General features: G+C 36.3%; 1 protein-coding gene across 1 annotated transcript; it reads right to left on the bottom strand.

Moving 5' to 3' along the window:
* Nucleotides 1-1,570: 1,570 nt before the first annotated feature.
* LOC141340725 (uncharacterized) lies at nt 1,571-10,373 on the bottom strand. The gene is made up of 2 exons (XM_073845817.1): nt 9,983-10,373; nt 1,571-3,266 (listed from the first exon to the last, which is right to left on the bottom strand). Exons 1-2 carry the CDS (start codon nt 10,314-10,316, stop codon nt 2,563-2,565), a joined length of 1,038 nt encoding a protein of 345 aa, XP_073701918.1. The 5' UTR covers nt 10,317-10,373; the 3' UTR covers nt 1,571-2,562.
* Nucleotides 10,374-16,811: the final 6,438 nt, after the last annotated feature.

Below are 16,811 nucleotides of genomic sequence, written 5' to 3'. Positions count from 1 at the left end.
GGGAAGACCACACTTCTGTTAAATTTCACTTATAATCAACACTTTCTGTTCTCAAAAGAACGAGCTCTCATTCAGCATATAAAGTGATCGCCCCCCACAGAAGTCCATTATACAAAAAAAAAAAAAAAAAAAAAAAAACCTTAACGTGGCTTAAAATTTTACTTATAATAAACACTTTCTGCTGTCAAAAGAATGAGCTCTTATTGAGCATATAAAGTGAATAATATCACGCTTTTCTCCCTATAGAACTCCATTAAGGAAAAAGCTTAACATGGTTTGTTATAATGGACTTCTATGGGGGGCGATCACTTTATATGCTGAATAAGAGCTCGTTCTTTTGACAGCAGCAAGTATATTATAAGTGAAATTTAATAAGTTTGGTTTTCCCTGGTCGCTGTTGAGGTACGTAAACCACGTTAAGCTGTTTCCTTATAATGGGCTTCTATGGGGGAGAAAACGCTTAACGTGATATTATTCACTTTATCTGTGGAATAAGGGCTCGTTCTTTTGATAGTAGTTAATGTTTGTTCCACGTAAGGTTTGACAGAAACTTGGGGTTTCCTGGTCGTTTTTTTACATACATTAAGCCACGTTAAGCGTTTTCCACGTTGTTTAACTGGTTACCGGCATACCGGGGCGGAAATAGGTTTACACAGCAATTACGTATTTCCGGCGCAAAATACGGAAGTTGTGAGAAAGGTCTATTAGGTTCTGTATCACTTACAAAATATTACTTCTCACCTATAAGGCCCTTAATGGTTTAGCTCCTGCATACCTAACTAGTCTCCTACTACGCTACAATCCCTCACGCTCCCTAAGGTCGCAAAACTCTGGACTTTTAGTAGTACCTAGGATAGCAAAGTCCACTAAAGGAGGGAGAGCCTTTTCTCATTTGGCTCCCAAACTCTGGAATAGCCTTCCTAATAACGTTCGGGGTTCAGACACACTCTCTATGTTTAAATCTAGATTAAAGACTCATCTCTTTAGCCACACATTCACATAATGTATCTCATAACGTTGTACTTCAGTTACATCTGATCAAATGCACATCAACTTTCTTCAGCTTGGGCTAAACACATAATTTTTTGCTTGGTTGGAAGTTGGAACAGCAGCTACGCTAATTATTTCTCTATTTGTTTCTCTGTTTCTGCCAGGGGATTCCCATCCCGTGGTCACTAGGAATTATACAAGATTCAGTCCGGATTCAGAATACCTAATAAGAGATGATGCCAACCCCTCAGAGGACCGCAGATGATGGGGTCACCAGATGAGCTCCAGAGATGAATCAATGAAGACATCGCCAACCTAGACGGCCATTGGTGCGACTCCACAGGAACCTGATGAGTTTCTCTACAATCTGACATTGGTAAAAACTGCTGGTTTCGTCTGGCCAGAAGAGAACTGGTCCCCCGACTGAGCCTGGTTCTCCCAAGGTTTTTTCTCCATTTCTGTCACCCATGGAGTTTTGGTTCCTTGCCGCTGGCTTGCTTAGTTGGGGACACTTTCCAGCGATATCGTATAATACTGAACTGACGATGATATCACTGAATTCATTGCTGTACTGCCTTGATCTTAAAATTGATTGTTTACAATAATGTGTTACCTACCCACTATTGTGGTGTTTAAATACTGTGCAGTTGCTTTGACACAATCTGTATTGTTAAAAGCGCTATATAAATAAAGGTGACTTGACTTGACTAGAGAGTTCTAGCTCATCTTTCCTCATCTTCCTAGGAGTTTAAGGCCTCCCAGGCGCAGAAGAATCAACTCTGGGACTTATCAAACAGAAGATGGCAAGGTGATGAGACACGGTACTAAAAGAACTGAGAAAAGCCTGGAGAACTGAGGCAAGTCACTGTGTGAACCCTTTATCTCCTATGGGGGCCGCAGTTAAGAGATAAAGGTAATTGGGAGGCCAGGTTAATTGATCATTGGGAGGCTAGAGAGCCAATTCTGGGATTGGTTGTTCATGAAAAAACTACTAAAGATTCTTAAAACACTAATATTCTGCATAGGTATCAAAAGATAAGACACAATCTTTTAGATCATCAACAAATTCAACGAGACTTATCATGTTATATGTGATGTTATACTACATAGTGATCATAACACATGCATAAAAACATTTTACAATACAAAAGACAAAATAAATGAACAGTAATAATATACACAATGATCTGAGGATCTGTTCATTCACAGAAAGGTTTTTATAAGAATTAATGAAAGAAGTCAGTTCCTATGGCAGTGTGTGTCCTTTTTAGAGTATTAGTTGGGGAAAGTACATACTTTTGATTCGTAAAGATTATCTGGTCTAGCAGAGAAGTCCTGGATGCCATAGTAAGACCATTTGTAGACATCATGGCAGCCAGTGTTGTGGATTGGGTGAAGGGGGACTGTGACCATTTGTTAATCTAATGAAAAATTGATTATTTGGTAAATCTAATGAACAACTTTGTCTAATTGGTCCGGACCCTACATTGTTTTTTTTCGGTTTGTAGAGTAATTTACAACAGCTTCAGATGTGGCTCAAAAAACCGTAATCAAATAGCCGGAACTGTCCGTTTATACATTTTGGTTGAAACTCTTTCCAGACTGAGGGGATCTGTCAGCCTTCTCTCCATTGTGAATCTTCATGTGCATGTAAAGGTGTCCTATTTGACTGAAACTCTTTCCACACAGTTTGCATGTGTAAGGCTTCTCTCCAGTGTGAATTCTCATGTGCCTTTTAAGGTTTTTATTTTCACTGAAACTCTTTCCACACTGTTGACAGATGAAAGGCTTCTCTCCTGTGTGAGTTCTCAAGTGGTCTTTAAGGGTTCTTTTTTGAGTGAAACTCTTTCCACACTGATCGCACGAGATAGACCTATCTCCTGTGTGAATTCTCATGTGACATTCAAGGTTTCCTTTTCGAGTGAAACTCTTTCCACACTGTTGGCAGATGAAAGATTTCTCTCCTGTGTGAATTTTCTTGTGGACTTTAAATTCCCCTTGTTGACTGAAACTCTTTCCACACTGACGGCACGTGAAAGACTTCTTTCCAGTGTGAATTCTCATGTGGTTTTTAAGGGTTCCTTTATGAGTGAAACTCTTTCCACACTGAAAGCAAGTGAAAAAACTCCTAGTTCTTTTTTTTCGTGTAGATATATTTTCTGACTGTAAAGAACAAAATGATTTTTTTCCAGTTATGGAAACATGAAGATTCTCAAACTGATCTTTCTCTTCAGTTTCATTCAGTACTTCTCTCTCATCTTTCAGTGCTGTTGGGCCTAAGGTGGGAAAACAAATAAATAAAAGTTAACCCGAATTTAATGCCACAAAGCAGGTAACACCAATCATGTAGATTTGTAATGCGTATGCTAGATCTCATATCATGGTGTCCAAACCTGATCATAGTCGGCTGGTGTCCTATAGAGTTTAAGCTGGCTGCTATACAATTTATTCAAGCTAATAAAAGTTTAGGAAACCTAGATAAAGACTTAATCTCAATTATGTACCATTTTTTATGCCCTAGGCTAGGGGACAAATGCAAAAAAATTTAAGAAAGGCAAGGAAAAGGGACAAACTCCCACTCAACCATCAGATAAAAAATTCATCACACAATAATTCTTTCTGGGGTTTTAATAAGGGGGCCATGATGTTAGCCAATCATAAAAATGCGTTGTTACAGCGAGTCCCAACTAGGTTCCTGGAGCCCCCCAACACTGCATGTTTCTCTAATTAAGTGATTAATTACCTGGTTCAAGTGTGTTTGATCTGGGTCAGAGCTAAACTTTGAAGCATGGTAAATCTTTAGGAACAGGGTTGGGCACCCCTGCACCAAGACCTAACATGGGTGTGTGAGACAAAAGAGAGATGCAAAATGTGCATGTGTTTGGGGGCCTCCAGGAACGTGATTGGGAACCACTGGTCTGTTACACTGACCTTTTTAATTGAAAATGCCCCATAACTTACTGTAAAAAAAACTAACAAACAAATAAAAACCACATCACATCAGAACATATCCATTAAAAGAAAACAGGCAATATTTTTACATCAATTGAATGTGAAGTGAGATGTGCTAAAGTATGGTAAATTTGTGCTCTACATTTAATCCATCAAAGTGTGTTTGCATAAACACGCACACGCACCGAGCACTGACTCTCTCCCACACAAATATTTAACTTTATTATCACTTTAAACATAAAAGTACATAGGAAATGCAACGCAAAAAAAGAATAAAAGCCATAGACTACGTACAACCGTATTTATTGTTTTGTGCCTAAGATTTAATGATGTTTTAATATATATATATATATATATATATATATATATATATATATATATATATATATAAATTCCAGATCTAAAATGAGTCTTTAAGGCACTAAATTAAAAATGAAATAATAGAAAACAGCCTACATTTTAACTGGGATGAGGAACAGACATTTAGAAAGTAAATAAGACTGTATTAGTCAGCTTACTTTTTTTTTTCATTTACTGCTATCATAAAAATACACTTGCATTTAGGATTATAATTGTACATGTGTCACATTTTATGTCCAAAAACAAATATTTTAGCAAACTGTCTACTTTTCCCAGAATTATTGAGCTACTACTATTGTCTGTTTAGCGTGCAGCAGCGCTCGTTTACTTGTGTAAACCTCGTCCACTCCTGACAGTAAGCTTGATATGTTTGCATGACTTTCTAACATTCACAGATGAAGAATATGCCCTGAGGAAAACAAAACATCTCGAATGTATTAAACAACACAAATAGATCCATAACCGACATTAAGGACTGTGATAGAACAAGCATGCACATCAAATTGCCTTCACTCACTGAACCATGATCACATTAGTGAGATTGTGTGACCTTAAATGGTAGGGCACGATATCGATATAGCACCAGATGACAATATAACTCATTTAAGGTTATCTTTCCTATAGAACAGGGCTATACATTGTTCTTTTATTAAACAAACTAAATAGCCTTATGTTATTTATCTTATTTACACGGAGGCATGTCATTTATTTCTCTACATGGTCGCGTGTTTACAATGTCTCCTCCGCGAATAAAAAAACACAGACGGGATTGGGGACTCCATTTATAAAAAACGAATTTACTATAGTGCGGAATGCCACCGAATCGTCGTTTTTTGGATTAATAAATCAAAAGTCGGTCTGTCACTTAATTCAAATCACGATATGGACTAGTGTTTGTGAAAACTGAAATGCAAAGAGACAGTTTCAATCTGAATCCTGCATGTTCCTTTTCCCTCTGTATGTATGAATGATGGAAGCACGAGTATTTTTTCTTTACTACACACATACTAAAGCACGCGTGACGCTCCCGCTAATTTTTGGCCTTTGCATCTCACATGAACAGATAAACTCAATCTCCAAAGCTGCTGTGAGTGTCACTATTCCGTTTCATTTGAGAAAGCATCATATCATACTGTACACACAGAAACTTCATGGCAACCTGTCAAAATAAAAGTACGTTTAACATGTAACAGAACAATATCAGTCTTGTATTACTTTTGTACAGTATAATGTAGGTGTTTATATATTCCTCTTTAAATCATTTACATAAAACAATATATATAAAAAATAAATATTACAACAAGATTAACCACTTTTATTATTACCACAATTATTATTTAAACGTTTTAAACGGAATATAATTTTTCTTCTTAACAGTAAACCTCTGTTTGCCAAAAATTAAAAGCGTTTATTTTGCATTTGATTAAAACTAAATAAATGTTTATGCTTTCATTTAATTTCATTTTCATATCAGAAAAATTTAAACACACAAGAAAAATAAATAAATAAATAAGATGAATTAAAATGAGAATATATTAAAATCGATGTCACTGCAGGGTGTGGTGTTGGACATGAAAAGTTAAGCAGTCTCATCTGTTCTCTTCAACATATTAAAAATTAAAACTTTAACAATAAAATAAATGCAACTAAATCTGTTATAATTAAAATATGAAAATTAAAATGACAGGTGATAATGATTTATGACTTTTACGACCCTGTCCGTCACAGGCAATGTAACAGTCTAACGCAACCTCTGGTATATATATTCTCATTATTTTTTAACACATCTATAGTTCTGCGGTGGCACAGAGTTAGACCTCTTGACTCTATTATAGAAGTATCGGATCGGGACTCGGTATCGGCAGATACTCAAAATCAAATGACTCGGACTCGAGGGCAAAAAAACCTGATCGGGACATCCCTATTAAATGGTCATTTATGGAACCACTTTAACTCAGATTGATTTGTTATTTTATCTCAAGTCAGGTTTTGGACTTTAATCCCAGTTTTTCTTAGAATCTTTTGGAAACAGCCCTCAGAGCTTGACATAACATGACATAAACTGAGTTAAGGTTAGGAGACACTGCCAACTAAAGCATAAGGGCAGTCACATGATTGGAGCTCCAGAGAGAAGCTTGCATACAGAAGCATAATACACCTGGTATGGTTGCCTTACGAAGCTCCATGGATCCTCTAGAGCAGGGGCGGCGAACGGCAGTCCAGAAGAGCCGCAGAGTTTTGCTTGAACCCTTTATCAAACACACCTGAACAACATAATCAAGATCTGAAGGGTTACTAGAAAGCTACAGACAGGTGAGTTTTTATTAGGGTTGGAGCTGAAATCTGCAGGACGGTGGCTCTCCAGGACCGGAGTTCGTCCTTCCTGCTCTAGAGAGAAGGGAGCACTGCCAAGCTCAAAGACAGGAGCAGCCTAACAGGGAGGGGAAAAAAGACCTGAGAACCTGATATGACTGCACACAGAGCTCACAGACAAAAGTCTTTAGCTCTCAGATCGAGAGAACTCACATGCTCCATCCGAGACTGGTAGCTTTATCAGGCTTTACATGCAGACAAAATGAAAATGACATTGAAAATTTGAAAGCTGCAGATTTGTTTACTAATGAAGTTGGGGTAGAATGAACAAATGCCAAAGCTCAGCATTTTGTTCAAGTACCCCTGCATCAGTTTGAGAACCACTTAATTTCTTCTCTTTATCTATTTATGTATTTTTTAAATATTTTTTTTCCTTCTTCTTTCTCTTTTTCCTATTTTTCCCCCTTATTCCCTCCTTTATTTTTTGACAAATCTACTTTATTATCTGCAAGATATAGAGGTGTACAACTAATACTACGGCTGGGCCATATCATACCTTTCGAGGTAATACCGGTGTAATGTTATGGTACGATATGAAACTTGGACTAAACGCGCGTGGGCAGAGCTGGTGTTTTCATGCGGTCGCACATGGAGCGAGAAGCATGGCAGCGACCGAGGAGGCGGCATGTACAAGCGAAGCATTGGCTAACACATGTGAACCAGTTGCAAAGCAACTCTACTTTACTTTTGTGGATAATATAAATGGTTATGCTCAGGAGATGTCAGCAAATTTAACTTAAACTGACATGCCTAGGGATGCACCGAATATTCGGCCACCGAAAATGGGCCATTTTCGGGTTTCGGCCGAAAGACTTTTATCACCAAAACAGTATGTTGACGCAAACAGAAACCGCTGCCTGCACGTGCTCGTCTGAAGCAACTCATCTGTGGTGTGGGCGTATTTTAGTATATCTGAGAAAGACCCACGGATAGCGATTTGCAAAACTTGTATTGCCGAAATTTCCAGAGGGGGTGTGTCTGCAGTCGTGCCTGCGGTGATGGGAGCAGACAACCAGACAGATGTAGCTTTCACTGTGAAAAACAATGGCTTTACGTCGCAATATTTTAAAGATATGTCTTTTCTATTTACTGTATTTTTATAAATATATGTTTTAAACCATGGAGGTGAGCCAATGGATATCACACAAGCAACGGGAAAACTCTGCAATGTTAAAGTGAAAGTGAAAACTGACAGTGCTTTCAGCTTCTGACCTGCATTCCCTCAGAGACAATAAGAAGCGATTATACTTCATATGCTGATATTAATGTAGTTCCCCAATATTTTTTTTGTGTCCTGAACATGGTGGGAAAAAATAAAAAGAAACGTATTTTGTGTAAGGTTTGTTTTTGAAAGTAGGTTCTTGAAATAAAGCTCTTAATTTTCATTGATGACTGCAGTGTTATTAGGGGTTAAGAAAGTCTAAATTATGATTTCAGGTGGTCTTAAATGTGGGGACTGAAAGACAAGAATTTCGATGAAACTTCAAAAAGCTATCCACTAAATAAATATGAGCGCTGCCCATTTAAAAGTCATTTGCTGCTCTGCTTTGTGTAATATTATTCTGATAGCGCCTCCTGCTGGAGGAGAAACACGTAGAGTTGTGAATGTGAACTGATGGATCCACAAGATAACGTGTTATAAAAAACTTTAACTATTAAACAATTTAAACAAAGCCATTAAAATAAATGTATATGTTACGTAATATAATAATTGATTGATGATAATTGTTTAAATTAATATAAATGATTTATTCTTTTAAACCTTAATATTAATTTATGCAATTGCAATGCCTTGATTTTAGTAAGATTATTACACATTCATAGCCATAAATGCAATGGTACTAATAATTGCCATAATTCTTTCGGTTTTAGGCCTTGGTGTCCTCTTTTTCAGTTTTCGGTTTCAGCCAAGAATGTTCATTTCAGTGCATCCCTAGAAATGCCTTTTGATTTCACAAACTGTCAGCAAGCAATTTACAACTTGTGTAATATTGATTTTGGTACAAAATGGTAGCTTTAATGCACATCAAAAACAGCTGCTTGTTAAATTGAAACAAAATGTTCTTTTCTTTTATTTGCACCAATAAAGTTGTGCAGTTTTGAAGTATTTTGTCTAGCGTCAATTATATCATCAGTTATATCGTTATCGCAAATTTTGCTATTTAGATTAGATTAATATTTATTGTCCTCAAAGAGGAAATTCATTTTCACAGATCGTACCCAAGCTATACTGCACACATCTTTTACAACATACAAATAATACTTCACACATATACCCCCAGCTACAAATATATATCCTACAGAAATACAATCTTACAAATATATATGTTACCCATAAGCTTATAGCATCAACAACACAGCCCCAAAGTCACACACTCCCCAGTTTCTGTGAATTTAGCATTCTGATGGCAGAAAGTACAAAACTTTTCCCGAAGCGTGTTTTTTTATGAGGTAACTGTTTATATCTACGGCCTGATGGCAGAAGAGAAAAGAAGAAATTAAGAGGATGGCTAGGATTTTTAACTATAGTATTTGCCCTCCGAATGATAGCATTATCGATAAGGGCTAGCAGGTTAGGAGTAGAAAGACCAATTATTTTTGAGGAAGTATTAGTAATTTTTAAAAGCTTATTCCTGTTTTGCAAGAAAGCATAGTAAAATAGCAAGTGACACAGTACATAACAATGGATTCGATGATACTGCGATACAGAAGAAGCAAAAGATATGGTTTCAATGACAACATCCTCAGTATGCGTATGACAGAAAGTCTCTGTTGGCAACGCCTATAAATATCCATGACATGATAGTCAAATGACAATTTACTGTCCAAGGTAATGCCAAGGTACTTAAAGCGGTCGCAGACAGAGCATGCGCCAAGCAACTAGGATATTTATATCGTGATAAAAAAATTGACCATATCGCCCTGCCCTAACTAATACTTTACAATCTTACACCTCACATTTACAACTAAATGGAACTTGTTTGTGATTTATATTTACAGCACAGTTTTTTTTTCCTATTTTGTACTGTCTGCAGAGCGCATGCAGTCGCCAAATATGATTACTCACATTTCAAGGTTTGCTTTGTGCAAAATGCATTATTTTCTTAGAGCCTTTTGCATATATAGCCAAAGTGCTAGAAATCAATGGTTTTAATATTAGAAGCAAATTTAGGATTTAATGTTACAGAAAAAAAACTCTCGCCTGCACTTGAAGGCAGTATTAGTGTTTGTCATGTGATCTCAACTCGACTCCTGTGACATTATTCATAAATACAATTCATTTCAGCTTTGAGAATAAAAAACCAACCTGTTTGTCTCTCAGTATCTTCATGTTTGACTGGAAACACTTCTTCAATCTTCACGTCTTCACTCTCATCTTTAATAAACACCATCTTTGTTTGTTCCTCAGTATCTTCATATTTCAATGTTTCTTCAATCTTCATGTTTTCACTCTCCTCTTTAACAAACACCATCTTTGTTAGTTCCTCAGTATCTTCATATTTCAATGTTTCTTCAATCTTCATGTCTTCACTCTCATCTTTAATGAACTCCATCTTTGTTAGTTCCTCAGTATCTTCATGTTTCAATGTTTCTTCAATCTTCATGTCTTCGCTCTCCTCTTTAATAAACGTCATATTCATAATAGTGTTGCATGGATCTCTGTTGATTCTCCAGTTTTTCTGTGTGTTCGAACACTGTGTACTGTTTAATATGAAAATAATTAAAAGAAAAGTCAATGCAAACTAATACTCTGTGTCTCAATCAGCTCAGGGCTCTCAAGTCTCACGCATTCACCGTGAGACACGCATTTCAACCAGTTCACACGCTCTCACGCCACACCTTGTGTTTCTCACGCTGAAAAGTAAGGGATAACTTGTCTCGCTATATGGTGTAAATGGACGAGGTGCAGGCTTTGCAGAGAGAAGTACTCTGCCAAGCTCATAGCTGTCTTGAGAGTTAAATGGCACCTACCAGCCGAAAAAATTAGAATTAGCTGTTTTCTGGTATATTACGTGATCCCGCTACAATCACGATCGTCACTGGGCAACGTAGACGCGCACACACGGGACAAGGCCAGCGGAGGAATCGTTGCGGGGCTGCCGCTTTCTCTCGCAGTGGAGCGTTTAGTACAGTTGAGGAGGTGGTCGCGTTGCGGCCTCGGATCAGACGTTGCCATTTGTGTTTACTAGAAACTAAATAAATGCAGAAGGGTTTTTCATATTTATTTTTAAAAATCACTTGTCTGTGATCAAAGATAGTGAGAATTTATGTTGGGGATTACAGACAAATTTGTGCAAAATTATTAGTTCTTCAACAGCTTTAACTAATTGTGGGCCTGAAATTAAGGAAAAGACAAGATAATTGGTAAATCTGAAAAAAGACAGACAAATTCGTCCAAATAAAATAAATTGTTTTATATATTTCAAAACACAAATGTATCAACATTGTTGGGAAGGTTATTTTGGAAATAGACTGTAATAGGCTGCAGATTAAATTTCCCTATTTAAAATGTAAAAGTAGTGTAACTATTTCAATTGCTTTAGAGGTAATGTAACATTACATTTGATTACTAAATCTCTAAGTAATGTTTTCAACTGATAATCCTTTTAAAAACTTTTTAAGCAGACAGGTTTTACAAAATCCTTCATCACTTGAGTTAAGATTATAATAATTTAATTTTAAAGCACAGCCACCAAAAAATCTCTAGCACCTCTGTTTAACTCCTGAAACATTGGTGTCTCTTATTTTAAAGCAGGCAATGCGATTTGGGAAATAAATCAATCAAAATATTTACATGTAACCCACTTTGTAATTGTAAACATTTTTAAAAGTAACTGTAATTTAACTATTTATCTGTTATTTCTCCGTAACTGTAACAGATTAGTTAAATGTCATTTATAATTAAATGAGTTCAAGCCCCTACCGCTGTCATCATGGCATCAAAGTGTGCAATAAACTCTTGAAATACAAAATGACATTAGTAAGCTGGAATATGTACCATCTCTCTTTCACAAACACACACACAGATTGACATACATGCTATGAGCAAGTTCTGCAATCCTCCTGTCACTGTCATTCACAAATGATTCGGATTCTCAGTTTCTCTCTTCACTTCTTATCATCACACGATTGATTCATGATAGAGAGAGAGAAATGAGACGCACTTCCCTGTTACTAAAGGCTAACGTTTTATTTCTGTAACACTAAATAAAGCATTGCAACGTTATATTTGACAATGATGCATTTATTTTACATAGCTTGTAAACCCCTTTAATTGTTGTAGCAGTTAGCATTGATTAAAAAACTTTTAAACCACAAACCTTTCGTCAGCTGAACCACAACAGATGAGGAGCGCGGCGCAGCTTTATGACGTCACATCATCAGCCCAAAATAAAAGTCCCATTGGTGCACTGCTCTCTAGAATCACAAACACATCACAGAAATGTTGACTATAGAATAGAATTCTGTACCCAGATAATGATGCATTTCTTAAGTTATTAACATCATAAATCTAGGAATGTTTTTCTCTATTTTAATGTACATTCATAACGCTATATTTATGTTTTTATACCTTGCCATTAAATTCAATTTACTGTGTAACTTATATAAAAGGGGTGTGATGGCAAATGTGATCTATCACTTTGATCTATGACTATTGTAATCAATCTCTTGTTATTTTGTTAGTGTGTTTATTTATTCCTCTTTTGGAAAGTTACTGAAACACTGTCAGGGATTTTATTTGTCGTTTTTCTATTGAAGCAACTATGAGAACTTCAATTTCTGAGAACCCCGTAAATGTAAAAATTTGACTATATAAAGACAAAGTCACTTAAGAAAAAAGGTTCATGTCAATCTTTGCATGAATTTTGTCTGTCACTTGCGGAGTTAAGAATTTGGGTGAAGGATGTCCTAAATAATTTTTTTTCCCCCAGAAAGACAGTTTCTGCCAAGATTCTCCTCTATTTCTTCCTCGTCCTTCCTGTAAAAAGTTAAGGGCTTGTGGGGTTTGCCAAGTATTGCTATTGACACAACTCTAACAAGTATTCTTACGTCTACAATTTAGGTGACTGCACCAGTCAGGGAGATGGAAAGTTAAAACAGTGAACCACATTTTTGGCTGTCATGGGTATCTGCATGAACAAGAGTAAATGCCAGCTAAATTACATTGCTTTCTGATGACTTTTTTGTGCACTTTTTGCACAAAAATGTGGTTATTTTAACTGTGGACATTAAAAAGATTAATGTGTTTTTTCAAAGGTTAAAATCAGAGGATAATTTCTTGATTGCCACTTTGAAAAGATTTCTGGACATTTTATGCATATTTTCTGACTCCCATTAAATGCATTTGCTCTGTTTTGAGCCATATTCCTGTGATTTCTTTTTTTTTTTCCGCCATCATTATTTTTTTAAGGAGATAAAAATATATGTCAACAAAATTCTATAACATAATTTTGGCAGTTAAAATTTTGGGCTGGTTTGGGCTGGAAATCATCAACCCGATCTGGCAACACTGGGTAAGTTACTCTGTACATTTGTCCTAGTTTATATATATATATATATATATATATATATATATATATATATACACACACATGTCTTCTGTTACGACAAACTCATTCAAGCCTATGTTTTTTATTTAGTTCCTTATCTAAATTAAACAATACACAGTAATTTTTTAGTTGCTGTTGCAGATCTGAATCCTAGAATGTTTCTTTTGTTAAATGTGGATAGATTTGCTTTCTGGCCAAAACTTTTTTTGGACCGAATTGGGATTCAAAAGATTCAAATAAATGAATACTCAAGGCGCATGTGTATGTATACCTGTAATAGCACCTTATTAAAATTGTCATAATCATGTCATCAGAACTAATCATATTCACAATAATAAAAAATATAACCTTTTGGGCATATTTTAAACATTACATATTCATTTTATAAATGTTACTTTTCTTTTAAAACTTAAAAAACAACCTTGTTTTTCAGAATAGTGTCATGTGTTTGCTGATTATGCTAAAAAAAAAATAAGGGTTGTTATTTCTGGGCATATGCATAATGAGACTTTAAACTCAGTTTCTCACATTATAAAATACTAACATTTTCTTCAGAGAGGGTTTGATCTGATGTAGACAAGTGATTTGTTGTTGTGGAAGTTGAGGGATTTGTGCAAATGTGGAAGATGTATTTGAAGAGAACAGGCTTTGAGGAGTCGACAGGGTTAGACCTGGAGATGTAGCCTAATTTTGGGGAAAAGATGGAGATGTTTCAGTAGCCTGGGGATTTGTCTAGACGTCTGAAATGACTTGGTTTGAAATGTCCTTAAAAACGTAAACAATCCTATCATAATTTCCCCAAGTAAAATGTGAGCCAAATCATCACAATTAAAAGAACCAAAGACTTAAACACTGAAATAAACAAACTTTTCCACAACATTAATGAGATGCACCTGTATATAGTCGTAGCATTTCTTCAGCCATAGAGTGAATGTATTGAGTTTGTTTATCTAGATTCAACAACAGTAATATTCAAAACTTTCAGCAGCTCCTTGAAAGCTGTGAATGCAGCATCTTTGGAGATAAGGAGAGACAAGTTTCCCAAGCAGTTACAGAAGAGCAGGACTTCAATATGGCATTTGCTGTGAGATCAGCCCTGTGTATCTCATTCAATGTCTTTCAATGTCTCTGTAGATGAAGATTGACCAGTATCTGGAGGACACCTTTTGCCAGATATGTAAACCTCAGCCTGGAATTTTTTTCTGTAGAGCTCAGTTCACTTGGTTTCAGTTTAAAAAATGTTACCATCTCTACCCGAGGAGGGCTAGCCCATTTGCTAGTAGGTCCAGCAACACAGAAGTTCGCACGGCTCCACTTGTGGTCACAGATGAGGCAGTAAAGGCTGCACAAGATGCACTGTGCCCACCCTCAACACCCATTTCTGGCAACGAAGACAACATATACTCAACTTATGGGTATATAACTCTCACAGGTCAAGTGAAAAAAGTAAGTACCTTTATCATTCTATGTCTTACATATTCAACAATTACTACTTCTACTAGGGATGCGCCGAAATTTCGGCCGCCGAAAATTTTTGGCCGAAATAGCATTATCGGTTTCGGCCGACACGTAAGAAAGCGCCGAAAATAAAAGCTGAAATTGTCGCCACGCCTCTCCCATCCTCCCGTCTCGTTCGCGCTGTCATTACGCATCAAACACGGAGTATGTCGGCGGTTTGGAAGCACTTCAAAGTTTACTTTGACGATGAGAAAAGGCAGGATGTACGCGAAATGGTGCAAACAGAGCTCACGGCTCTTGAAACCTCTAGTGAAGCACAAGCCGCGACGGGGAGAACAGAGCAAACTGTGCCTGAGAAACGGTCACGTACAAGTGATGAGGCGCACATTCCTTCGCTTTCTGATATGTTTGACGAAATTTTACAGGATAGCGTCCCAATCCACAGCGATGTAAGAGCAAGTGCAGCCTCACAACAAGTAGCAACCTATCTAGCTGAACTACCCATTGGCAGAAGTGACAATCCACTTGACTACTGGTGCAAAAAATTGAAGTAAAACGTTTAATGCAGGTAATATTTTGCACAATTCGTAAAGGCACTAAAAGCTAGCACAGACTGAGTGATTTTATTCAGTGCAGTATGTTCTTCATGAGAAGAGGAACTGTCTTCAGCCAGAAAACTGAAAAACTTTTGTTCATAAAGATAAACCTGATTCTTTTGCTTAAATTAAAAGCAGACCAATTTAGTGTTTATAGTTATGTTGTTTACAGTAAGAGGTTGGATTTATTTATTTTTCTTCTGTTTGTGCACTGTTGTTTGGTACAGTAATTTAAAATTGAAGTAAAAAAGCAGCTAGCATTTTTTTTTTTGCACAATTTTGTTACAGAAAGAAATTTTATTTAGTTTTGTTATTGTTAAACAGCCTTATTACTGTTATTTATTATCAATAAGTTTGATTGCTTAATTAATTTGTAGTTTTTTTAATACAAACAAAGAGAAAATATTTTAAACATGTTTTTTAATGAAGCCATTTTCGGTTTCGGTATCGGTTTTCGGCCAAGTGCATCCAAAATTTTCGGTTTCGTTTTCGGCCCAGAATTTTCATTTCGGTGCATCCCTAACTTCTACTAAATACAAATTCTGTGAATTCATTTTAAACTTAGATATTTCATACAACATACATTTCATAATTATCACAACAAAATCATATGGTGCTTACCTGTATCTTTTTGTCACCTTCTCTTTACTTTCACAGCTACAGAAAGTGAAGATGACACGATCCTCAATTCCCATTTGAAATCTAAAGCTGCTGTGTGGTCCTGATCTTCTTAATATCTCTCTGTGCAGAGATGAAGCTCTCTGTGACATACACATGGGAGACGACATAGAGATCACCCACCTTTACAGTGACATGGTGCCTCGAGGAGAAGGAAATTTGCATTCCTCTCAATACACAACTGTTCAGGTAATCATTATATAATCCATATAATCTATTATACACTCCTATCATACTCATCTTTGATTAACAACAAAAAAACATTTGACATATGAATAATGAAACTAACAATTTAACAAATTACAAAATAATGATTTATTACTGCTTACAATGTCAGCTACACTTTCAGATGTAAAAACTACATATTATCACAACAATATCATTAAACATTTGAAATCATTCAAAACAATATTAGCCATTTATATTACTGTATTTCAAAGGCCATGATGCTAATGTTGGCCACAGGATAACAGATCTCAATTCAAATACTTTTTTTTTCCTACAGTGTTTCATTTAGGAACCAGAACTCGGACACACTTGCTCTGGATCTTTTGCCCCAAGGCTGCCCAGATTGGCTCTCCAAGCCAACATACTGTTATGCTATTTAAAGGTTACATAGAATGGAAAACTGAATTCACCTTGGCATAGTTGAATAATAACAGTTCAGTACATGGACATGACATACCATGAGACTCAAACACCATCGTTTCCTCCATCTTAAATAAATCTAGTGTTTGCAAAAGACAACAGAAAAATAGGTCAATTCCAACATAACACTGACTGTTACGAAACTTTCCCGGGATCGTTAATAGTTACGCCTCCAACATTTGCATTGCCCAATCATCGGTAACGT

Source organism: Garra rufa, chromosome 1, assembly GCF_049309525.1.
Source record: "Garra rufa chromosome 1, GarRuf1.0, whole genome shotgun sequence".
NCBI classification, from domain to species: Eukaryota; Metazoa; Chordata; class Actinopteri; order Cypriniformes; family Cyprinidae; genus Garra; species Garra rufa.
The sequence above is the reverse complement of the archived record's forward strand: the minus strand, read 5'-3'. Positions and strand labels throughout refer to the sequence as shown.

What these genes read in the sequence shown, in the direction of transcription:
- LOC141340725 (XM_073845817.1), bottom strand. Translation starts at nt 10,316, where the DNA reads ATGAATATGACGTTTATTAAAGAGGAGAGCGAAGACATGAAGATTGAA. An exon ending in AGATACTGAGAGACAAACAG is followed by an intron (nt 3,267 to 9,982) that starts GTTGGTTTTTTA and finishes TTCCCACCTTAG; the next exon opens with GCCCAACAGCACTGAAAGAT.